The sequence below is a fragment of the Anopheles coluzzii genome, chromosome 2, assembly GCF_943734685.1.
Source record: "Anopheles coluzzii chromosome 2, AcolN3, whole genome shotgun sequence".
In the NCBI taxonomy this organism is placed as follows: Eukaryota; Metazoa; Arthropoda; class Insecta; order Diptera; family Culicidae; genus Anopheles; species Anopheles coluzzii.
The window spans coordinates 59,949,106-59,974,379 of NC_064670.1; the positions used below are offsets into that span (position 1 = coordinate 59,949,106).

The following is a 25,274-nucleotide window of genomic DNA, read 5'->3' on the forward strand; positions in this document are numbered from 1 at the left end:
GTACAGAATAAAATTAAGTTAGTCTTATCTCTCAATCTATCTCGATCACATCTCTTTCCCCGTTAAATTCCTACAAATCGAAAGAACGCGCTAAAGTGGTGACCCCGACGTGATCCACCATCATTTAATCCGTAATTTGCTAATTCATTACCGCATCGAACCGTGCATCGCAAATTAAGTGTAAATTCGGTTGATTACGTTTTCGCGCAATGATGAATAGTGAAGATAAAAAAACCGACGCCGCCGCCGACGGCACGAGTAGGGATGCAGCACAATCGCTCGTAGGATAAATAAAAGCACCGAGACTAAATCCGCCCAGCATGACCGACACAAACATCGAAACCTATTTCATGTCGCTGGAATTTTGGTTTGCGGCATCGGGGATCAGCTCAGCATACGATGTGCGCCGATATAATATCGTGATGGCTCAGGTGCCACCCAATAAGCTGACGGAACTACGCTCGATCATTGATGGCACTCCGGCATACGATAAGTACAAATACATCAAAAGAGAGTTGATAGCGCATTTTGCCGATAGCCAGCAGCGCCGTCTTCAACGTGTCCTCTCGGACATGCCGCTAGGAGACATGAAACCTAGTCGTTTATTTAACGAGATGAAGCGAGTAGCGGGCGATGCATTGAGTGAGGAAGTGCTGCTTGATTTGTGGGCAGCTCGATTGCCGCCACATGCTCAAGTAGCGGTGATCGCTTCTCGAGGAGATGCTGCGGATAAAACGACCATCGCCGACGCCATCGTTGATTCGATGGGACTACGAAAAATCGACGCCATTGACCACATGCAAAATTTCGCGATGGCGCCTTCCCACATCAGAGAACAGGAGGTTGTTGACCCTATACAGGAACTGCATCGTGAAATCGCCGAATTATCTAAACGGCTCGAAAGAGTTTTGCCCAACCGAAGAAATGAACGCGGACGATCGCTTTCCCGTTCTCGTCGTAGTGATTGGAACGATAACCGTAGCTTAAGGGAGCCTTCTACCGGACCGTGTTGGTATCATCGCACGTTCGGCAACGACGCCCGGAGGTGTCGAAAACCGTGTACGACCGGTGCACGATTTGCATCTAACCAGCAATGAAGACACTCTGCTGATGATGCAAAAGTGAAGCCAACCTCTCTACAACTGTTCGCCGCAAATGGGACACCAATTAAAGTTTATGGAGAAGTTCTACTAAAGGTCAATCTTGGCCTCCGACGAGAATTTTTGTGGAGTTTCCTGATCGCCGACGTCACATCAGGAATAATTGGTGCCGATTTTTTACGAAATTTCGATTTATTAATCGATTTAAAAAGAAATCGCCTCATCGACAACACCACCCATCTCGAGTCTAACGGATCGCTTGCCAAATCCAGTAAGTACTCCATTAAAACATTTAATTCAGTGTCACCATACGCAGATTTACTGGCTCAGTTCCCGACGATCACCCGTCTCGCACCCCCGGGGACGATCAGCCAATCGACGATCTGTTATCGAATTGAAACTACAGGACAACCGGTATACGCTCGACCAAGACGCCTGCCTCCCGACAAACTAGAAGCAGCTCGAACTGAATTCGAACACCTGATGAAACTCGGCATATGCCGACCCTCAAGCAGTAACTGGGCCAGCCCTCTTCATATGGTAAAAAAGGCGGATGGGTCCTGGCGACCATGCGGGGACTACCGTGCCTTAAACGCCCAGACGGTTCCAGATCGATACCCTCTGCCCTACCTTCAGGACTTCACGACCATTTTGCAAGGTAAAACTATATTTTCCAAAGTTCACTTGCAGAAGGCGTTTCACCAGGTTCCCATCCATCCTGACGACGTACCTAAAACGGTCATCACGACACCTTTTGGCCTCTTTGAGTTCTCCTTTATGACGTTTGGATTAAGGAACGCAGCTCAAACCTTCCAACGCCTGATTCACGAGGTCGTTCGGGGACTCGATTTCATCTCTCCGTATATCGACGATCTGTTCATCGCTTCGTCTTCGCCTGATGAGCATCGGGAGCATTTACGCATGCTGTTTGAGAGGCTGAAGCAACACAACTTGGCAATAAATGTAGCCAAATGCGAATTCGGGCGTGACACACTCGATTTTTTGGGACATTCTGTCTCCGCTGAGGGGATCCGTCCGCTTTTGGAGCGCGTCGAGGCCGTCAAGAATTTCAAACAGCCCAGTACAGTTAAAGATTTGAAAAGTTTCTTGGCCATGATCAATTTTTATCGGCGGTTCGTCCCAAACGCGATCCAGGTGCAGATTCCTCTGCTGACGATGATTCCCGGCAATAAGCGAAATGATCGTACGCCGCTGACCTGGACCGATGAGACGATGGCCGCATTTAACCGTTGCAAGCAACAGCTAGCCGAAGCAGTTTTGCTAGCTCACCCCGCCAAATCAGCCGAACTATCTCTCTGGGTCGACGCTTCAGATATCGCTGCAGGCGCGGTATTGCACCAAATTGTAGATGGAAACGCACAACCGCTAGGATTTTTTTCAAAAAAATTCGACAAGGCTCAACTTCGCTACAGCACGTATGATCGCGAGCTTACAGCGATTTTCCTGGCTGTGCGGCATTTCAAGTTCATGCTAGAAGGATGAAATTGCCACATCTACACGGATCACAAGCCGATCATCTTCGCCTTTCATCAAAAGCTCGACAAAGCTTCCGATCGCCAAGCTCGTCAATTGGACTTCATCGGACAGATAACGACGGACATAAGGCATATAGTGGGCAAGGAGAACATCGTTGCTGATTTGCTCTCCCGCATCGCTGCCATCCAAACTGTGCCTACGCTCGATTACGACGTCCTTGCTGATGACCAAAAAATCGACGAGGAAATCCAGGACATTCAGCAAGGTAAATTAAAATTGTCATTGAATCTAAAGTCTTTTTCGATTCCAGGCAGTAAGAAACAACTGCTATATGATTGTTCAGGCGATCGCATTCGACCCTTCGTTACGAGACGTTTTCGTAACACAGCGCTGCAGGCAACACATCATCTTTCTCACCCTGGCACTCGTGCAACGGCCACAATGATGACGGAGAGATTTGTATGGCCCAACATTCGCAAGGAAAGCATCGCTTTTGCTAGAAGCTGCCTACAGTGCCAACGATCGAAAGTCACTCGACACACGCAATCGCCTGTGTCTCGGTACTCAGCACCCGACAGTCGATTTGCGCACATCAATATAGACATCGTGGGACCTTTTCCTCCGAGTAGAGGAATCCGTTATTGCCTGACAATCATCGACAGATTCACTCGGTGGCCGGAAGCATTCCCCATTCCAGACATGACCGCGACAACAATCGCCGACGCTCTTGTTTCCGGGTGGATATCCAGATTTGGCGTTCCTGCATGCATAACGTCCGATCAAGGGCGCCAGTTCGAGTCATCGCTGTTTTCCGAACTAGCTCGGTTGCTCGGATCCAGCCATTTCCGGACTACTGCGTACCATCCCCAATCGAATGGTATCATCGAACGATGGCATAGGACACTTAAATCAGCAATCCTTTGTCACGATGCCGACCACTGGAGCGAGCATTTACCGGTTTGCGGACAGTGTACAAGGAGGACATTAAAGCTTCACCTGCTGAGTTGGTATACGGAACGACCCTCCGAATACCATCGGAGTTTTTTGTTGACGTGTCGCAAAGCACGAATGAAGCTGAATTTGTCACAAAACTACGAAGGGCTATGCGTGATCTTCGCCCCCAGGAAACCGCGCGACACGGAAATCGAAGTGTATTCATGCATCAAGACCTGCAAACGTGCAGGAACGTATTTGTGCGTAACGATTCAATTCGACCATCGTTATCACTTCCGTACGAAGGACCGTTCGAGGTGATGAAACGAACCGACAAGTTTTTTAAACTGAACATCCGTGGGCGCACAACTAACGTTTCGATAGATCGTCTAAAACCCGCTTACGCGCTGGAAGAACAGCAAACGCCAATTATTACGAAACATGCTGCCACAACTCCTACTATTACTCCTTCGGCTAAAGTCACGCGTTCGGGTCGACAAGTTATAATCCCTTCTCGTTACCGTTAACTTGTCTAGGAGGGGAGTACTGTGGCAACCTTGCGTATTACTGCAACGCACTGTAAAGTGCCGAAAGCTTTTAACCTTTGTAAGGTTCCGTACACACCTTTACGCTTCCGTGTCTATTGCGAAACTAATACGCGTTCCTCTATTAACACCAATACTACAAACTTATACTACCTACGCTATGTAAGGATCATTACACTACTACCACGAAATCTTCCAGTTGAATTTGTACAGAATAAAATTAAGTTAGTCTTATCTCGCAATCTATCTCGATCACGATCTCGATCTCGATGTCCCCCCTCCTACGCGTACAAAACCAGCAGTACAGCGCGACGCTTTGCCGGAGATGGTTGTGCCCGTTTCGTTCTAAGTCCCGCGCGCAGTGTTTGTGCGTTGGTGCGCATTTCGTTATAAGTCTTGTGCGCCGGTGTGTTTTGATAAAGTGTGAAGTGAACAGTGTGTACATACGCACATGCAGTGCGTGCATCGACAGGTAAGAATTTGCTGAACAGAGGCAACGCAGATTGTCGACAAATTTCCCGCAGCCTGGCTCGACCCGGTACTTTACAGTATGACGCCATTCGTGAGTATGAAGGATTCTAAATGTGTTGTGAAAGTGTAATTTATGTTTCAATAAAGTGTTTAATGTAACCAAAAATGACCGTGTTTGTGTTTGTTGTTAGAATAAGTGCGTATTTGCGATCGTGGCAATGCATGAAAGAAAACGAGAAACGAAAGAAACAAATATCTTTGGATGTGTTGGTAGCATGATTGGAAAGAACACAACACATTGAAAACTGCAGAGCGCACCGTGCGTTACGGGTGGGGAGGGGGAGGGCTCGCGTGAGGGTGTAACTCATTCCTCTAAGAGTAACCCAAGTAGCAACCGAAGCTTTTTTCTCCCAGTTTCAACCCCCTCATGTCCACAAACTGCCTTCGCTTACTATTCCTATCCCGTTTCTACATTCCACAACGTTTGTTGCGTTCTCGCTCATCAGGATGTTAGTCAATTCTCTCTTGCCACACGAAGAGAATTCTCCTGCACACTTCGTGTATTGGATTCTACCCATCCCTGTTGAACACACGTCATTTTCTTCCATCGCACTCATCAGGGTGTTTGCTCTTTTCCATCCAAAGCCAAAGAGCGACTTCAGTGTGCTCTGAACCGCGGACGTGAGAGTGTGTGTTTGTGTGCTGCGTGAACTATTTTTCCTGCGTGAAACACTTTCCATACTGCGCCATCCGCGGTGTTCTTTCTGCTTCATCGGAGGACGAGTTTTTATCATCTAATTGTTTGGGTAAGTGTCCTTTTCTAAGTGTCTAGTGCTATGTGACATTTATTCTAATTCTAATATTATTCTAATATGCAATGTTTTGCACATTACAAGTTTCAGATGTGTGCTGCTACCGCTAGCTGTTCCTCAAACTACTTAAAAAGTGTGACACTGTGTGCACAGGCGTTCAAATTTCAATTGATCCTCAAGCACAAAGGTAAGTTTGTCACATCTTTGAATGAAGTGTAATCTTTTTAACAAAGTGTGTCTATTAATTGTGTACTTTCATCAACAGCCTTCATACAACACCGCGGTTGAGGCGCGCCAAATCTGATGACATCTTTCCTGAACCAAGCAGGCTGAACACGCGCACCACCACGGGCTCCAGCGCGGTGTGAAGAGGGAAGAAGAAAAAACAGAATTGGAAACAGCCGCACCAGGCTTCCAACCACCGTGTGTGTGTGTATGTAAGTATGTGAGAACACATGTGTGAATCCTCTTGTGGGAACTGCAAAAAGACCCGCTTGGCAAAATGTCGCGCGACATGCATGCTTGAAATCGATGCTTGTTAACATTTTATTTCAAGCATCGTGAGTGTCCCAGCGTGAGCGCTGAGCGCACCTCCCCTCATTCTCAATGCCGCGTTTTTGGTTAATTCTCGCTCCCACCCTTTCTTTCCTTCTCCTCAACGAACCCACCATTCCCGCGAGCGTAGACCGATCAAAAAATTCCAGGAAACTCGGACAGTAAGTGTGCAGTTTTTTATTCACAGTACTGTTTGGCAAAATATCAATTCTTGATGGCGCGTACTGGCGATCAAATCGTTGGCTGCTTGCTCCACCGATGGCGCGTGCTGTTGGAAGAGAAACACTTGGTGTTTGATGCGTTTGCCTGAGGAATGAAAGATATATCTAGCATTAGTATGGTGAACATAACTAGGACTATTTAAAACTTACCGATCAAGAAGATATTTAATGTTAAATGGCGACTCTGTATGCCCGATTCATCTGCTTTGATCCATTATCAGGAGCTTTGGCAATGAAATAGCTAGGTGTGATGGAAAATAATAGAAGAATAAACAAACATTAAAAGCAGTACGATTGTTAGAACACAAACTTTATTTGGAAGATTTTTCTTCTTATGCATGCACTTACCCGTAGATTATGTAACAAAACAAACTGCAGTTACGCCTGCGTTGACATCTTTCACGATTTACTTAACCACTTTTCTATTAACATTTAATGATTTTTGCTGCATCTTGCAGCACCAATCCTTCCCAAATGAAATTTGCATTCGTTCTGGCAATGAGTTTCGAACGATCACAACACAGCGCGAGAGTGAAGAACACAAAGTAAATGGCACTATGAACAAGTGTTGATCATATGGTCAAAATAGAGTATAATGGAATTTATTTTACTTCAAATGAATTGATTTTATTCTGATTTACATTTCAATTATTGTTATCAGCCTAGTTGTTAATGTTTAAAATTTTGATGAAGTGAAAACATCATTACCAGATAAATGAAACGATAATCGACGCTTTTTGACCATATCGAATTATGATCGTCTTTACACATAGTGTCATCTCTTGCGCTTCAGGGTCTCACGCTCAGAGCAAAAATTCTCGCAAATTCGCAACGGTAGGAGCGTTCAGCAGTGGAGGGCTGGAGGAGTGCGAGTGTGTGTCTCATGCACACAGCGAAATTTTGGTCAACACCTCGATGGTGGGAGCGTTTTTCCATGGGATGGGGTAGTGGAGTGCGAGTGTGTCGCATGATTCCTTCAAAACTAGGGCCAGGGGTAGCGAGAGGCATCAAAATGAGTTACTCTTTGCCAAGCGGGGAAGAGAATAAAGAGTGTGAAGCAGCTAGACTGCCGCAACCAAATCAAGAGAGTGAATTCTCATTTCAATCCGAAAAACTGGGAGAGAGTGATGACATGCGAGACAGAATAAAACTAGAAACACGAGAGAGGACACGAAGCGTTTTCGGGTTTTTTTCGCCTTCGCGCACATTTTGCTTTATGCGCGCGAAAAAGTGAGCCTTGATCAGCGCGATGGCTCCCATACAAAGGCCTTCGGCTTTGCTATCTGGGAACTGCTAACGGGGGACGGTACTCAAATCACTCAAAAAATACACTCACTTTGCCAGACGGGCTGTGCTAGGCCGGTTGCTCTCAGTGCTTACCACGCAAACAATGAGACCCCAAATTTTGAGTGATTCAGGCCGAGGGGTATGAGGAAGCTTGAAGAAGCAAGGAGAAACGCGCTGCGATGAGAGTTCGCATTCTGTTTTACATTTACTGAGTTCGCATTCTGTGTTCGCAGTGTTTGTGCGTTGGTGCGCATTTCGTCTAAGTCTCGTGCGCTGGTGTGTTTTGGTGAAGTGTGAAGTAGAAAAAAACAGTGTGTACAGACGCACATGCAGTGCGGGCATCGACAGGTAAGGATCCATTTATTCACAGATATGCGTTTGCTGGATGGAGGTCGTACTTAGCAGTAATAAGATTGATGGAAAAGAATTAGAATATTAGTTCAAGCTTTTTATTTCACACTTCACGTAGTTAGGTTAATGAGTCGAATGCCGAATACAAAAGAAAAGGTTAGAAAGAGACAGAACGTGACGCTACGAAAAGCGCGGACACACACTTCTGTCAGTTTGAAGTCCGGTTGGTTACAGGTTTATGGAGTCGGGTTAAAGGATCGAAGTGTAGGATATTGTCAATCCTAACACCCCCGCTCAATATCCGGAAGGTGCCAACCCCAGTTTGGCTCGATGCTTCTGGAACAAACCGGATGACAAGCCCTTGGTCATCATGTCTGCAACTTGTTCACCGGTCGGGACATAACGAACAGCAACACGCCCCCGCTGAATCTCTTCACGGATGAATCGATGTCGAACATCGACATGCTTCAAGCGCGCTGTATCTCGCTCCTCCTCGACAACCCTTATCGTCGACTGGTTGTCTTCGTAGTAGACCACCGGACCCTCCGGTTCCATGGAAAGCTCCTTCAGTAAACGAACCAGCCAAACTCCATGGCAAACAGCGGTGCTCAAGGCCACGAGCTCCGCTTCCGTCGAAGACAACGATATGGTGGACTGCTTCTTAGTCAACCAACTGACGGCACCGCCGCATACTCGGAAGACGTATCCAGTGATAGAGCGTCTATCCACCAGATCGTTCGCCCAATCTGCATCGGCAAATGCTTCCAGTACTGGTACCGGATCCTTCGCTGAAAACACCAAAGCCAAATCCAGCGTTCCTTTAATGTACCGCAGTATCCGTTTGGCATGTGTCCAATGCAGTTCCGTTGGACAGCTTTGAAACTGACTCATGTAGTTTACCGCGGCACATAGGTCAGGTCTTGAAGTTAGAGTTACGTACGTGAGACAGCCAACCAACTCTCGGTAAGGTTTCTCAGTACGCTCAGCTTCTTCTCCTCTTTTTAAGTGCAGGCGACACTCCATCGGTGTAGATGCTGGTTTGTACTCAAGCATGTTGAAGCGACGAAGCAGGTTCTCTAGAAATCCCCTCTGGCTGATGCGAAGGATTCTCTCTTTAATGTCTCGTTCAATTCTCATACCGAGAAATGTGCGTACCTCTCCGATGTCCGTCATTTCGAATTCCTTCGAAAAACATTTCTTGACGGCTTCTATTTGCTTCAGCTGACGACCGACAACAAGTAAGTCGTCCACGTACAGAACTAGGATAACCTGGCTGCTTTTGGAACCCTTCACATAAAGACACGGATCACTCAAGCTTCTGGTAAATCCTAGACGCTGTACGAAACTATGGAATCTTGTATTCCAAGCTCGCGATGCCTGCTTGAGACCATACAAAGAACGGTTAAGACGACATACAAGATTCTTACCTATCTCGAATCCTTCTGGTGGAATCATAAAGATCTCCTCTTCCAGTTTCCCATTTAGGAAGGCCGTCTTGACGTCCATCTGATGAATTATCATCATTTGGTCATTAGCGATACTCAATACTGTTCGCACAGTATCAAGACGCGCAACTGGCGAATAGGTTTCGCCATAGTCAAAACCTGCTTTCTGGCTGAATCCACGTGCCACAAGTCTCGCCTTGTAACGCTGCTCACCATTTGCCTCGTTTTGCTTTATTTTGAAAAGCCATTTGCATGTGATAGGTACACGCCCTTTAGGAAGTTTCACTACTGTCCACGTTTCATTTCGCTCTAGAGAATCCACTTCTTCGCGAATAGCTGTTTCCCATAGATTCCAATCAGGACGTTTCCTCATCTCAACCAGCGAGCTCGGAAGATTATCCACAAATGCAGTTGCATTCATGGCATAACCAGTATATCCCATGTCATAGTCCGCTTGCCAGCTGGGATGCTTTCGGTCTCGTTCCGATTTCCGAACTTCGACCATTTCGTCTTCAGATTCATCTGAACCCTCTCCAGGATCAATTCTGTCTGCACAGCTGTCGAAGGTCTCATCCCCATCCGCATCGTTTGTCTCTGCATCATGTACAACGCCTGATGCCTCCGAGACGCCGCCTGAATCATCGGGAACATCCTTGTCGTTACTTTCTGCCTCGGACTCACTTTCGGATTCGTATCGCACTCTACGAATCGGGAACACATCGGGACTGCAGCTAGTCTTCGGACTATCTTCCGAAATAGTTGTTGTTTCACCTTCTAGGAAGACCACATCTCGAACTACGACGATCTCCTTGCGATTAGGGTTCCATACTCGATAACCATTACGAGCATACCCTACAAAAACCCCTTTCCAGGATTTTGCGTCTAGCTTCTTCCTTCGCTCCTTTGGAATGTGGACAAACACAGTTGATCCAAAAGCTCGCAAGCTTCGGACATTTGGTTTTCTTCCCTCCCACATTTCAAACGGTGTCTTACGCTGATCAAGCGCACTGGCAGGACTGCGGTTGGTCAAAAACGCTGCCGTCTCTATGGCAACTCCCCAAAATACTTTGCTGATGCTGCGGTCCTCTAACATGGATCGAACTTTCTCGACGAGAGTTCTGTTCATGCGCTCGCTCACGCCGTTTTGTTCAGGAGTGTAGGGAACTGTCCACTCGATCTGGATTCCTTTTCGCTCGCAAAAACTCCTAAATTCGCGACTGATGTATTCTCCTCCATTGTCACAACGCAGGCGAGAAATACATGAACCAAACTTTGCGTTTACCAGCGCTTCATACTTACGGAAGTTGTCGAATACTTCTTCCTTTGACCGCATCAGAAACACCATCGTAAACCGACTCCAGTCGTCGACAAAAGTAACAAAATACTTTTCGCCTTCTAGCCCTTCTGGCGTAACCGGGCCACATACGTCCGAATGAATCAATTCGAGCACTCGCGACGATTGTCGACCCTCGCGCGCGGAAAAGGGTTTACGCGTTTGTTTCCCGATGAGACACGGCTCACACACGAAATCGCCACCCGATTGTGAAACTTTCGCATTTAATCCGCAAACCATGTCATTTCCGATTAATACCTGAAGATTTTTCGCACTGAGATGTCCATATCTACGATGCCACAATTCGAGATTCTTTGGCACTCGTCCACACGAATATAACGCTGTACACGACGCTTCGTTAAGATGGAAATCTATCACGTATAGTTTCCCGCGACGCATCCCGATTGCTATAACCTCAGAATTTCGCTCGATCTTAACAACACCATCTGCGAAAACAACCTTCAAACCGGCCATCTCCATTTTTCGAACGGATAACAGATTTACCTGCGCTTCCGGAATGAACAACACATTCTCTAACCTGATCGGAAACGACTCGCCATTCACTTCACTTAGCACACGAATATCACCACATTCCTTAGCGACAATGAACTGCCCTTCCTTCGCCACTGCGATGCGCATCGGTTCCTTCATCGGGTAAAGCTTCTCGAACAGCTTCCGATCGTTGGTCAGATGCTCTGACGAACCAGAATCAATTATCCAGCTCATTTTCGATGGTTCATCGTACTCACTACTAAGGAAACAAATATCTTTGCTAAGATGTGCACTCGTTTGCGACGTGTCGTTCTTCTTCTTCTTTTCCGGACAGTCAGCAATCTTGTGCCCTTCTCGTTGGCATCCGTAACACTTCCAAACTTTCTTTTTCTTTTGTTGCTTCTTCGCTCCACCAAACGATCCGCCAGATCCACTGAATGCAGCCGCTTCCACTCTCGAACCACTCGATTTGCTGCTGCCTTCGCCGCTTCGCTTGATCTCTTCATCAAGTAATCTGCACTTGCAGAACTCCAGCGTCAGCTTGTCTTCCGGCATCGTTTCTAGAGCTGTAATTACTGTCGCATACGCTGGCCCAAGCGTCAACAGTAAATAGCAAACGATATCGATTTCCTCCAGCTTTGCTCCGGTTGACTTGTAGTCCCGGACGATTCGCTCAAAGGTTAGGAAATGATCCTGCAACCTTCCTCCGTCATGCCGTAGTGTGAGAAGCTTCTTTTGCAGGTAAAGTCGACTGGCGATGCTTTTTCGTTGAAACACCCGCTCCAAGGCCAACCAAATAGCCCTGGGTGTCTGCTGATCTTGGATATACTCAAGCATGTTGTCACCAATCCGAGAAATCAGCAGCGACTTGCAACGCCTTTCCTTCTTTAACCTCTGCTCGGACAATTTCACTGCAGCCTCCTTGACTTCAGCACTGTCCTTCTCGTTTACCGCAAGCCGATGATCATCCGCCGCTTCCTGCTCCACGCAAGACATGAGCTCGTGCTCCTCCAGTAGCACCGACATTCGGTACTTCCATTGCGGATAGTTAGATCCATCGAACAGGGGTACACGCACATATTCCATCTCTTTATCCATCCTTATACGCTTTGTTATCACCAGCGAATACCTGGGCCCATAACCTAATAAGATTGATGGAAAAGAATTAGAATATTAGTTCAAGCTTTTTATTTCACACTTCACGTAGTTAGGTTAATGAGTCGAATGCCGAATACAAAAGAAAAGGTTAGAAAGAGACAGAACGTGACGCTACGAAAAGCGCGGACACACACTTCTGTCAGTTTGAAGTCCGGTTGGTTACAGGTTTATGGAGTCGGGTTAAAGGATCGAAGTGTAGGATATTGTCAATCCTAACAAGCAGGACGACGACATGATGTGTGTTTTTGTCAGGTTCTAAATGTGTGACGAAAGTTTACATTAAGTTTCAATAAAGTGTTTAATGTAACCAAAAATGACCGTGTTTGTCGGGGCGAGTACCGGCTTCGAACGACGAAATCCGTTCGACGCTCATGAGAGAATGAGCATCATGAGATACAACTGTGAAGCATTTAAAGACGTTAATATCTACGATTCAAGGATTGTTATGTTTTGAATTTTGATTTTTTTTTGTCGTTGGTATTGGATTTCATTCGTTATTGGATGATTCGTTATCCAAGTGAGCCAAGTGAGCGCCTTCTGACAGCCGCGGCGAACGGATCTCGTCGTTCGAAGCCTATAGTCGCCCCGTGTGTTTGCTTTTAGAATTAGTGCGCATTTGCGATCGTGTCTATTCATGAAAGAAAACGAGAAACGAAAGAAACAACTATCTTTACATGTGTTCGTAGCATGGCTCGAAATGTTGGCTGTCTTGTCACCCATTATACATTTTCCAGATTCGAGTTGGGATTTTACGCGTTCAAAACCTAGTGTTACCAAATCGAAAAGAATTTACGGATTCGAATTGTATGTACGATGTTGACAATCGTTTAACGTGTTCGAAAAATAGTGTTACGATGTTGAGCTGGCTTGAGAAACCCTGTATAAAAAAAATTCGCAACAGGCAGCTAGATTTCCCCTACCTCAGTGAAAAAGTGCGGTTGAGCGATATTTTCTAACAGAACTGCCGTGTGAGAACGCGACAAATGAAAAATATCCTATTTTAATAATAAGGATAAAATGAGATTGCTTGTGACTTTAAAAGTATATTATACATTTTTTTAATAAAAAAGAGCACAATGGAAAATAACATCGCAAATTTTTGAATAAGAAACGATTCCAGATTTGAAGCGAGGAGTATAAAAAGTGAATTTGTTTAACAATAATGATTTTAAATAGTATTTTATATAAATATTGAGGTATATTTTTTATTCTCAACTTTGCGGCCCGGGAATCACTGAAAATCTGTACTTGCGGCCCTCTGATGAAATGAGTTTGACACAGCTGGCCCAAGGCATTGGATAGAGCGAGAAACACAATTCTTTGCCAGTGGGGATGGCCGCCAGAGTGACCAGAAATACCGATTTATCTGTATTCCTACCGATTTTTGATATGCCTACCGATTCACAGATGAGCCCCCTAAAACTACCGAATTTTCATTTATCCTACCGAAAATCACAGATTTTTTCGTAATACTGACCAAAAAGTCATATTACCATTTCCCAAATCACTTATTGTATTAAACTCTATATGGAAATCACTAGCAACCAGAACCAGAACTTCAAAAGAGACAACTAAGGCCCGTGTCTGCACTTCATGAAGTCGACTGATAAAATTTTATATGCAATTTGACAGATAATCGGCCTCAGCACCATTTTTCGATCGAAAAAATTCGATAGGCGCTCACGTAAAACTGACAGTATAACTATTTCTTTCATACTCTTGCATGAAGTCGATTCCCATCGAGTTCAGTACTTAGTGTAGGCAAACCATTTTTTAAAATATTTAATAAATGATTTTTTATCACCCAAAATATTGAATAAGAACCAGTACAATTACCAACTTGCTTTTACATAACGTTTTTCAAAACCATTAACCTTGATTTATGGCATTTTTCTGATATTTGAAAATTTCCGCAGCTCAATGAGTTGCGGATTTTTCGCCATAGAAAGCGGAACGATCGAATTTTTGTAGCATAGCTCATTTTGCTCGTGAGTGTCATGGTATACCAGTTTTCAAAAAGACCAGTAAAATGAACACCTTGGCGGTGAAATGAGCGTCAAATGACACCAAAATGACACTTACGAATTTTTTCGATCGAAAAATTGTGCTGAGGCCGAATGTAACCCGGCGCTCTAGCAGCAATAGAACACGACATCGAACATGAAAAATGTATAGGACTTCATATGTTCGATTTGTGGGTTATCACATCGAACATGTAAAATCCCATATATTTTTCATGTTCGATATCGCGTTCGATTGCTGCTAGAGCGTCCCAATCATTTGTTGGGTTGAATTCCCTAGTACAATTTTCCGATCGACACTTCAGAAAGGCCTCATGTGACCGCTGTGAACCAAATCTAAACTATCTCCTTTAAATGAATGAAAGATGTTATTTTCTCGTGCTGCTCTTCATGGGACAGATTAGCTTGCATCTCCAACACCCCCCCCCCCCCCCCTCCCCACTCAACACTTTACAGCCTACCGAAAACTACCGAAATAATCTTAAACTCCTACCGAAAACTACCGATAAAATTTTGATGCGCCTACCGAAAACCGCAAGAATAATCTGGCCACTCTGATGGCCGCTGCGCTTGACCACCATCGAAAACCCGTTACACAACCACAAGCATACAACACATCCAGGCAAAAATTTTAAGGCCCGAAACACAATTTCAGCACAGCGGTCCGTAGCCGGACAAATTATCAGGAAAAATCGGCTGAGAGCGTTTCTACATACACCGCTGTGAGAAAATTGACAATCGCCCAAGCGGCATCGCTGAGAGAGAATTGAGCTTTTCCCGTTGTTTCCCCCCCTGACATACCCACGAACGGTGTGTTTGTTTCTACGCGATGCGTTATTCTCTGTTGTTGTTGTTGCTTTTAACACTGTTACCACAAGAGCTTGAAGCAAGAAGCGTTTCACACCATCACCGTCTCAACCAGACTTTGGTGTTGTGATGCGTTTATTTGTACCCCCGCCCCTATGTTCTTCTTACCCTTACCGCGCACCCCATACATTCTGACTTAGAATTCAAATCAAAGCGAGATGGTCTAACTGAATTTGGAAAAGATGAGTGATGGATGTTTCATTACGATTGAGCACATATGTTAACACAAAATTAACAAAAACTTGAACTAAAGTTTAATGAAAAAAAATAAAGGTTTCCGGCATTGGTATAATGATATAAAAAATAATTGTATTAACAACATGTATATAATGACATATATATATATATATATATATATATATATATATATATATATATATATATATATATATATATATATATATATATATATATATATATATATATATATATATATATATATATATATTAGTGTTGGGAATTGTGCGCGAGTGCGCACTGTGCGCACAGCACACCTCATTGTGCGCACTGCACAGCACACTTTGTACTGTGCGAGCACACTTCGCACAGTGCGCGCACTTCGCACTTTTCGCACAGTGCGCGCACTTCGCACTTTTCGCACACTTCGCACAGTGCGGGCACTTTTCGCACACTCCGCTCAGTGCGCGCACTTTTCGCACAGTGTGAGCACAGTCCGGACTTTTCGCACACTTCGCACAGTGCGAGCACACTCCACACTTTTCGCACACTTCGCACAGTGCAAGCATGTTTCGCAAATTTCGTGCAGTGCTTTGTACTTTGTACTGTGCGAGTACACTTCGTACCATGATACAGGAAGTCAGGTGGTGTAGTACTGAGCATATTTTGACAAACCGCCTTTAAGCATTAGCATCAGTTAGCATTAGCGACTCCGATCCGTTGATGCAACGAGTTCAAGTCGGGGCGAATCAAAGATCCATAAATCGCTTGCCCACATTCATACCACACACATGCCCATCGCCCCCCCCCCCCCCCCTCTCGCCCTGTCCCATGTCCCCTTCTCTTCAGTTAATCACAAAATTTGACTAGGGCTCCGAGTGAAAATTGTAATTTTTGCAAGCCTGCGACGCGAATAGCAGTTTTCGCGTGAAACCAGCTGTCTGTTTTATTGCACAATCGCAAAGCGGTGGCTCGGAGTACAAGCACAGACACGTTTCATCTCAGCCAAATTCAAGAGAAACCTCAACCCACTGGAGCGTCGTTTACCTACGACCTTCACAGTTCATAGTTGTTTTAAAGAAACGCGTGCTTGATGTCAGCCGATTTTTCCTGATAATTTCTTCGGCTACGGACCGCTGTGTTGATATTGTGTTTCGGGGCCTTTAAATTTTTGTCTGGGTGTGTTGTATCCTTGTGTTTGTGTAACGGGTTTTCGATGGTGGTCAAGCGCAGCGTTCTGTGCATTCGATTCTCGCAGCAAATGTCTCCGCGCGGTTTCGGTGTGCTCGTGGACCGGCCATCCACACTTGCAAAGAATTATGTTGTTTCTCGCTCTACCCGATGCCTTGGGCCAACGATGATTAAATTGTATTGATTTCAGCAGTGCGCGCGTGTTTCAGCGTTCTGCGCTTTTGCCATGCGTAAAAGGGTGGAAAAGAAGAGCGAGGATTGAAGTGCAGCGTAGAAGGGGGCTCTTAGATTGAAAAAATATTGTCTATACCCTTTAAAGGATTCGAAACAGAGAAAAAGCTGACACTGGTCGTGTGGTCGTGGTCTTTGTGTACGTACCACCATGGTACGAAGTGTGCTCGCACAGTGCAAAGTGATGCAAGTTAAGCTTGCACTGTGCGAAGTGTGCTCGCAATGTGCGAAGTGTGCGAAAAGTCCGGACTGTGCTCGCACTGTGCGGAGTGTGCGAAAAGTGCGCGCACCGTGCGAAGTGTGCTCGCACTGTGCGAAAAGTGCGGAGTGCGCGCACAGTGCGGAGTGCGCTCACAGTGCGGAGTGCGCGCACAGTGCGGAGTGCGCGCACAGTGCGAAATGTGCACCGCACACTGAGATGTGCGTGCGTGTGCGCACAGCACACTTAATTGTGCTCTTTTTCCCAACACTAATATATATATATATATATATACATATACATATATACATATACATATATACATATATATATATATATATATATATATATATATATATATATATATATATATATATATATATATATATATATATATATATATATATATATATATATATATATATATATATATATACATATATATATACATATTTTTATTTTATATATGTTGTCCATATAGTTATGGTAAGCGGTAATATATTTATTCAAATATACATTTATGTACATGTTACTTTTTTTTTGAATATTTTTTAACATGTTTTTAAAACAAACTTACATGTTTATATTAAAAAAACATTATCTTGAAGAATTGAAAAATTAACAGAGTATATTGTCTGTTTCACTTAATAACACTCATATAGGAATACAAAAAATGTATTAATTAATTACACACGTGCATGTACATGCTTACTAGTTAGATTACCGTTGTACGTGTATGTAATAAAATACATTTTTATCATTATTATGTTTATAATTATTTTTCTGATTATTAAAAAAACACTTATTGTTTTAATGTAAACCGCTTTGAAAATAGCAATATATATGATACAATTAGAACTCGCCAATTGCATTTATATCATATGTCTACAAAAAAAGATAGATTTTGTTTATTAAAAAGACATTTTTTATGCAACACGACTAATGTCTGCGTATTTTGTCATGTTTATTCTTTTATACAATGTGGATTAACTGACTTATTCTCATATTTATATGAACAACTCGGATTTTTTTGTATTCAATTGAAAAAGCAGACTTGCAATTGGCGAGGTTTGAATGTATTTCGCTTCGTCACATGACAGCTCGCATATCTGTCTAGTTAGAAACGTAAACAAACACGGACAACCGCCCGTAAAGATTGTGTGCAGAATAATCGTGAAATTTTATGTGAAAACTCGAGAAAAGGTAAGTGTTCTGTGCATATTTCAGTAAATAAACTATATTTTAATGCTTGAACACATTATTCCACAGGAAAAACATCATTTCATCCCGAAATTTGGCAACATTCGTCCGAGTATGGTTGAGCAGCTGTGTGTGTGTATGCCGACGGAATACGACGCCGGTAAGATGAAATGTTTTACTTTTTAAATCACAATGAATTGCAAAAATAATGCAGATTTAATGATATTGATCTTTGTTACAGTTTCTACATCAATCACTAAAGCCGGCTGTGATCGTGATCGGCACATTCTCAACTGGACCAACACACCGGTCGTTGTGTATCTTCAAGCAAACCAACGTTGCCATACACCACAAAATAGCATGGAAAGGAAAGTATTATAAAATAATATCACATATGAAAGCATTCTAATTTTTCCTTGTTATTTTTCCACTGCAAACAGGACATTGGATCACTTGTCGATGAGTGGTTTTTATATGCAAGTGTTGTTAAGAAGTGTGTTGTACGGTGTATTACGTGTTTTACTTTATTTGTATCGCTTTGCAAGTGGTACAATTAGTGCATTTAATCGTTGTAATACAGCTAACATAAGATTTACTCGAGCATTAGAAGCGGCAACAATACATGTGCCTGACGCAGAGACAACAACGCCGTCGGCATCCGTTGATACCATCCAAAGTGATGGTTGAAATCGTATTTAAACGTGTAAAACCATGTATTGGGGCGTGTAAGTATTGAATAATAGTTAAATAAAATACATTTTATCGTTGTACTGGACAATGTGCATCGAAATTAAAAAAAAGTGTGTGTGTTTTTGTTTACATCCGAATACAGAAACCACAACGCTATACTGTGGTTCGAGCACTCGCTAAGTAACGCTTGAGCTTTGAGCTTTCATTGAGCTTACATAGAATGTTACACGCTACCTGCTCACTAAGGACTGCTATCGAGCAGTGTTATGAGCAGGTAGCGAGCAGTAACGCTTCCATACAAAAATCGCGAAACGTAACGCTCCAATGCTATTTGGGCGGTTTCTCACGTCGGTGTGTGTAAAAGCTCTGAAAAGCGCCGAGATGAGACTTTTAAAATGATGTTGAAAAAAAATCCATTTTAATTACTAAAATGAAGTCAAAAAAGTTTCTTTTACTTTTTAATAACATTTTTACGATTATTAGACGGCAAAAATGCGAACTATAATTGATCGTTCGTCATAAACTGCCAATTCAATTTTTTCTCAGCTCCATCGTTCTTTGCATGCCGAGGAGATTTCTCTCGCCGAAAATGCTGTCAGTCGCTGTCAAAGCATGCTGTCAGTTATTTTCTCAGCTGCTTTCTCGGTGTATGTAGAAACGCTCTAACATCAAGCACGCGTCTCTTTAAAACAACTATGAACTGTGAAAGTCGTAGGTAAACGACGCTCCAGTGGGTTGAGGCTTCTCTTGAATTTGGCTGAGAGCGTTTCTACATACACCGAGACTGCAGCTGAGAGATGGCTGTGAGAGAATTGACAACCGGTTCCTCACGCCGGTGTGTGTAGAAGCTCCGGATATATATATATTACTAGTTATACTTACATTATTCTACAAAAATATTCAATGTATGTAATATTGAATGTAATGCAATATACAAATAACTCCAATAAACACATCACCTATGAACATGTCATGTCACTTATGTTCAAATTTGATTGAAGATTTTTTTTGTTATATTTTTGTTGAAATATGGATAGACTTATATTTTAAAACAAGATGGCAGATAATCAATGATAATCAATTCTTCCTCCTATCTCTGTAATACCGAGGTTGACATTTCTAATATTTCTTAGCACTATGGAAACCCACAGCACGAACAGTTTTATATAGACGCACAAAAGAGGACAAATAAGTTACATTTTACTATCTTATTTAAATTATAATGCTAACCATGGATAATGAAGTAATGCTTCTTTTGAACGGTCACCATAATCGTATGTCACTTCTACACCCTTTTCAATATCTTCTTTGGCAATTAAAACAAGGTGCGGCCGATTATTGATGGGCACGGTTTTGGTAACCAAATTTCCATTCCGGGAATGGTTTACTAACCGTCCGAGCTTTCCACTTTCTGCTGTCGCATCAATACTGCAACGAGAATAAGATTTTTTTTAATGAAAATATAAAAATGAATATCAACATACTCATCAGTTTCTCACCAGTGCTGTACGTTCTTGTGCCTGAAGTAGTACATGTAGCATCCTGTACTATCATCCTTAGAATAAACTTGTTCTCGTTGTTTTGCTTCGGCAACACTTATAAGGTCGCCAATATATTCTACTACAAATTCTCCTTTCGCAAAGCTCCTCGTTGTAACGATGCCTCGACCCTTTCCTTCAAAATATTCGATCTACATGAATATATAAACGTGATAGTGTTAGGTGTTTACATACGCATAAATAGTATATTACTTTATATGGGATTTATTATTTATTTATTATTTAGTATCTTATTATTAGCGAGTATAATGGTAGCAACGCATAGCTTCCTACACTAAGTTGCAATAGAACGAACAATATAATCAAACATTCGATAGCTTAAAAGTTAATGTTAGGGTCAGCAATTTAAATTTAATATGCGAGTTTCACAGGGGTTTTGAAAAATAATGGTTTAAAAAAAATTAATAAATTAATAAATAAATATAACGTTTGCCATTAGCCGTGTTTTCACAAGGCACATTCTGCTACAAAATGTATGCCAAACAGCCTTTTTCACTGCGGTAGGGGAAGTCTAGCAGCGTTGTGAATCAATTCGAGCAATCCAAATTACGATAATTGACCATTGCAATAAAATTGTTTAAATGACTATAATTGTATTCAATAAAGAATCGTGGTGTGTAGACCCAAAAATATAGGCGAATCTTTTTTTGCACTTGTTTCTAGAAAGGAAGATATTCGCGAACAAAGAAGAGGCTTGTAAAAACGTAACTTATGAAAAAGGAATATTGATGCATGCATTAGTAAGCCATGAAAAATATTGACATCGAAGGCAAAAGATTGAGATGAATCAGCCGTACAACAATCTTTATTCGCCAATCATTTTGTGATCGCAGACAAGGAAGCTTTGTAGGATACAAATATCGTATCCTTCAAAATATTTCGTATAATACGGATTCTTGTTTTAAAGAAATGCACTATATTCGTCCGTTAGAACACTTAGGCCTTGGAAGGAATTGAAAATTATTGTTTAGTTACGATTAAACACGATTTTTCTCTCGGCCTGTCAAAAGATTACAAGCAAATATTTTTAGTAATCATCCAGCAATGGATAGCTTCTAATTCTTATTTAACGAGGAAGGATTTATTCTACCAGACGTAAGTCAGATTTTGCATACTTATTTTCTCATTTGTAAGCTTGAAAACAATTTCTGTTTTAAAACACCTGTTCGAACCACCGTCTCCCATGGCAACGGAAAATCGAGCAGAGTTTTGCGAATCTTTATCGTGCATTTTTTGCCATCCGCTATGAGCTGTATGGCACGAATTTTTGCTTGTAGTCTTTTGACAGCTGCAAAGAAAACTGTACTACTACAAGTACAATTGTAATACTGTAATATTTTAGTACTTTAACATATTTTTGGGATCGCTGTGCATGGAAAACATTCGTTTTAAGGTTGTTAGTGATTTCCATACGGTAAAAACAAATGTTAATGATAATCTGCGTACGTTTATGGAAGTGTCATTTTCGAATCGATAGAAGAATCGTGTCATGAAAACGCAAACACGTTCGCGAATCGTTTTTAGACGATGGAAGGGTCCGATCCGCCATAAAAAATAGTTCAGTGGAAAGTTACCTAATGTATAGCTGACACTATTGTCCATTGAAGTTATATGATTACAGGGGTTTTCAGGAGTTTGTGGATTTCAGGATAATTTTGTGACAATTTCTTTAATTGGACTCTACGGTATCCTTTTTAAACAGGCACTTTGGAAATTCCTATCGGATTCCACGAAAGTGCAAAAAAGTGAAAAAAATGAGAACCACTGAAAAACGCTGTAAAGAAAGAAATAAATATTACATGAACAACTACAACTTTACCTTGAGTCCATCTTCACGCCCTTCCTTAATGGCTCGTTCAATATCACGATCTCGTTCAACTTGTACTTCTTTCTTTGTTTTGCGTACACTTCGCCTGATTGGATAATATTCTGTAATTTTTTTGTTACATCCAGGTTTAAAATTTGCTGATCCAACAACTATTTTCCGGTTTTGATGTACAATATTTTTATTCAGCTCGATCGGAACAGCTGAATCACGAGCAGCATTCGCAACATCATGTAATTGTTCAGGTTTCATTTCTTTAATTTCTTCTGTAGCTGCAACACCATTTTCTGCATCCTTGCTATTAAGTCTTTAGATGGAAAAAAGTTTCAGGATTATTTATCAGAACAAGTTTAAAACATATTTCCAAATACCTTTTACGAGTTTTATTGTTGCCAGCCTGTCGTTTGTTACGGCTTTTTCCTGACGAAGAATTATTGAGAAGTCCAGGCGGGCTTTGAAGGTATATGATAGCATTTTTTGTAGGTGAAGGACAAAGAATACGATGCGGGGTGGCCGGTTTCTTTCGATTCTCAGCCTCACCTATCTGCTCAGCACATGCTGACAAATTTGTTTGATTATTTGTGAGGGACATAGTAATGGTTCCGTTAGTTCCTGACAGAATAACGCCGCTATCACCGCTATCGCACGAATTATCGTCATCGGTCGATACATTTTCCGCAGTAGTAGTAGAATCAATTTGGGTTACTTGTGTTGGTTTAGACAGATCTAATATATGTTGTTCATTATTGCTCATTGATGATCGTTCTTTCTCATCATTTGTGCCTTTGATGTTCCTGGTCAGAGTAACTTCTTTCCAGAATGAATTTATCTTTGGTTGCGATGGTGTTGTGAAGAGACCAGTTTTTACATCTTGTTGTGTTAAAATAGAATTTTGCACCATACTTAAAGTTCGAGATGAAGGGTTTGATATTTTGGCGAAGTTTAAGTGTAGGACTGGCTCCTGAAGAAAAATATTGTTATTTTTCGATTTTTTTGGATCTACAAAATTGTTTCTTGTTAGTGTAGCATCTGAAAAACTAATGCTTGCTTCCAAAAGTTGAGCCTCAACAATTTCACAAACGTTTTCATCTGTTATATCTAAGTTGCTCTTTGATTGTACCAGTGTTATAGATTTTTCGGTAATGTTAGAATCATTTTTTTTTTCCAAATATTTAGATATGTCCGCCATCTTCACGCGGCCGCCACGAAGCTTCATAGGCTCGTCACAAACCGAGGTATTATTTCGCTGTTCAATATTTGCGACAGGATTGTTACTATCTTCATGTGTGTATTTAATATCCTTTCGCTTTGGACTGGCTGTGTCATCATGAACAAGATTAGCATTTTTTTTTTCAGCATTGCGCGTCCGTCGACCTGTAATAATGAAACGGCATAACGTATTAGACAATTGAACAATCAATATTAGAGAACATGTTATTACGGTACTATTTGTGAGTAAACTTGCAAAAAAAACGTGCATTAATATCCTCGTGGAAAATGACCATTATTTTAAGAATAAAATAAAATTGGAAACGGCACTTAATATTTGCAATCGAATGGCGGAATTCAACCATTGGTTGCAAAGCAACCTTGTTAAATGTGTGTAAATATTTAGCGTGTTCGCGAATTACATTACTGTTAAGATGAGTTAGGGAAGAACAACGTAAAGATGTTACTGAATGCGGTGCGTAACGCACTTGGTGGTGTTTGATAAATTTGTATTACCTTTCAGCATTTTTCCTTAGTACCGTCTAGGAAAAGCCTTTGTCCTTTTTTTTTTATTTGACACGCTTAAACTAAGACAACTTAGCTATGTAAATTTTAGGCAATTAAAAGTGTGTAAAATTTTACACAAAAATAAAGCTTATTGTCACTTTGCAACGATTCAGTCAACAGGATAAACACAATTCTTTTCATTGAACTACTATGGCTCAGTTCTACCCTTTGATTAAGATACGCGTTGCTAATTGAAGTGGCATCCTTTCTTCTTCCTTTTCTTTTCTCAGCCAATTGTCACCGTTCTAAGCTGCCTTGGTGCCTCGTCGGATGCACGTTTAATTTAAAGGAATTAATTCTCCAAATCAAGAATCACTCGCCTAACGAAATCAAAATACAGTTATTATATTACACATAAAACCAGCTTCAAGAACAACTATTAGCAAATCTCGATGCAATCAAGAATTCGTCAGGCGGGTCTGTCATACCATTCCATAAACCATATCAAGGTTCACTAAGGTAACAGCTGGATGATTTACGATACATTAAGATCATCAGGTATACAAAAGACGCTTTTCTAGATTAGGCGGCGCTCTGGGACCAATCGAACGAGAGAAACAGATACGACTCTGTTCGATATGTACAGCAATTATCCGCAGTACGCGATACTCGATATACGCGAATTCGCAGTACAGCAATTATCCGCAGTACGCGATACTCGATATACGCGAATTCGCAGTACGCGATTCCTCTGAATTTGACAGCTCCATGTGTTTTTTGCAAATACAGTGGAGCGCCGTTTATCCGGGCTTCTCGGGACTTGACCTCGACCGGATAAGCGAATAACACGAATAATGAGTCAAATGATATATTTAATCATCAATTTCTGATTAGTTCTTTAAAAAATTCCTATTTTTTGATAAAAATAACCCAGTTTTTATTAACTTCATGTTTTTCCCATGACAATATTTGAAATTTGCCATGAATTATAGTGTTTTTGTTATGATGATGTGCTTTTATAACCGCTTGTTTGAATACCCTCCTCATAACGCAATGTCACCTTTGTATTGAACTGTCATTTCTCAACAGCACGGATAAACGGAAAGCCGTATAAAAGGTACCCGGATAAACGGCGCTGCACTGTATTTTAATTCGTTGAAATATTTTATGCTCTTTTTGAATTTCCTTAATGTTATTAATACATTTTGCATTAAATTTGAGCAAGAGATACCTGTTTAACAACAAAAAACTTTAATGCAAAACTCTGTGGCGATATATTTCAACCCTGGAACCGGTAGTGTAAACTATTTTTCCATAATAATCCGCTATACGTGAAAACTCGAGATACGCTATTGTGCTCGGTCCCGTACGATAGCGTATATCGGATAAATACTGTAC

General features: G+C 41.9%; 2 protein-coding genes across 2 annotated transcripts; one reads left to right on the forward strand and one right to left on the reverse strand.

The window, feature by feature from the left end:
• Positions 1–17,558: 17,558 nt before the first annotated feature.
• LOC120950400 (uncharacterized) lies at positions 17,559–20,055 on the forward strand. The gene is made up of 3 exons (XM_049605260.1): positions 17,559–18,089; positions 18,156–18,246; positions 18,328–20,055. Exons 1-3 carry the CDS (start codon positions 17,961–17,963, stop codon positions 18,465–18,467), a joined length of 360 nt encoding a protein of 119 aa, XP_049461217.1. The 5' UTR covers positions 17,559–17,960; the 3' UTR covers positions 18,468–20,055.
• Positions 19,752–24,410, reverse strand: LOC120961174 (histone-lysine N-methyltransferase PR-Set7). Its single transcript, XM_049605239.1, has 5 exons — positions 23,886–24,410; positions 22,532–23,534; positions 22,155–22,467; positions 20,276–20,466; positions 19,752–20,204 (listed from the first exon to the last, which is right to left on the reverse strand). The coding sequence occupies exons 1-5, from the start codon at positions 23,893–23,895 to the stop codon at positions 19,994–19,996; spliced, it is 1,728 nt and encodes a 575-aa protein (XP_049461196.1). The 5' UTR covers positions 23,896–24,410; the 3' UTR covers positions 19,752–19,993.
• Positions 24,411–25,274: the final 864 nt, after the last annotated feature.

Excerpts from the sequence above, each read along its gene's own strand:
- LOC120961174 (XM_049605239.1), bottom strand. Across the intron at positions 22,468-22,531 it reads AACAATAAAACTCGTAAAAG|ACTTAATAGCAAGGATGCAG; the intron begins GTATTTGGAAAT and ends TTCCATCTAAAG. Across the intron at positions 20,205-20,275 it reads CACAAGAACGTACAGCACTG|TATTGATGCGACAGCAGAAA; the intron begins GTGAGAAACTGA and ends TTCTCGTTGCAG.
- LOC120950400 (XM_049605260.1), top strand. The coding sequence starts at position 17,961 with ATGTATTTCGCTTCGTCACATGACAGCTCGCATATCTGTCTAGTTAGA. Across the intron at positions 18,090-18,155 it reads ATGTGAAAACTCGAGAAAAG|GAAAAACATCATTTCATCCC; the intron begins GTAAGTGTTCTG and ends ATTATTCCACAG. Across the intron at positions 18,247-18,327 it reads GCCGACGGAATACGACGCCG|TTTCTACATCAATCACTAAA; the intron begins GTAAGATGAAAT and ends TCTTTGTTACAG.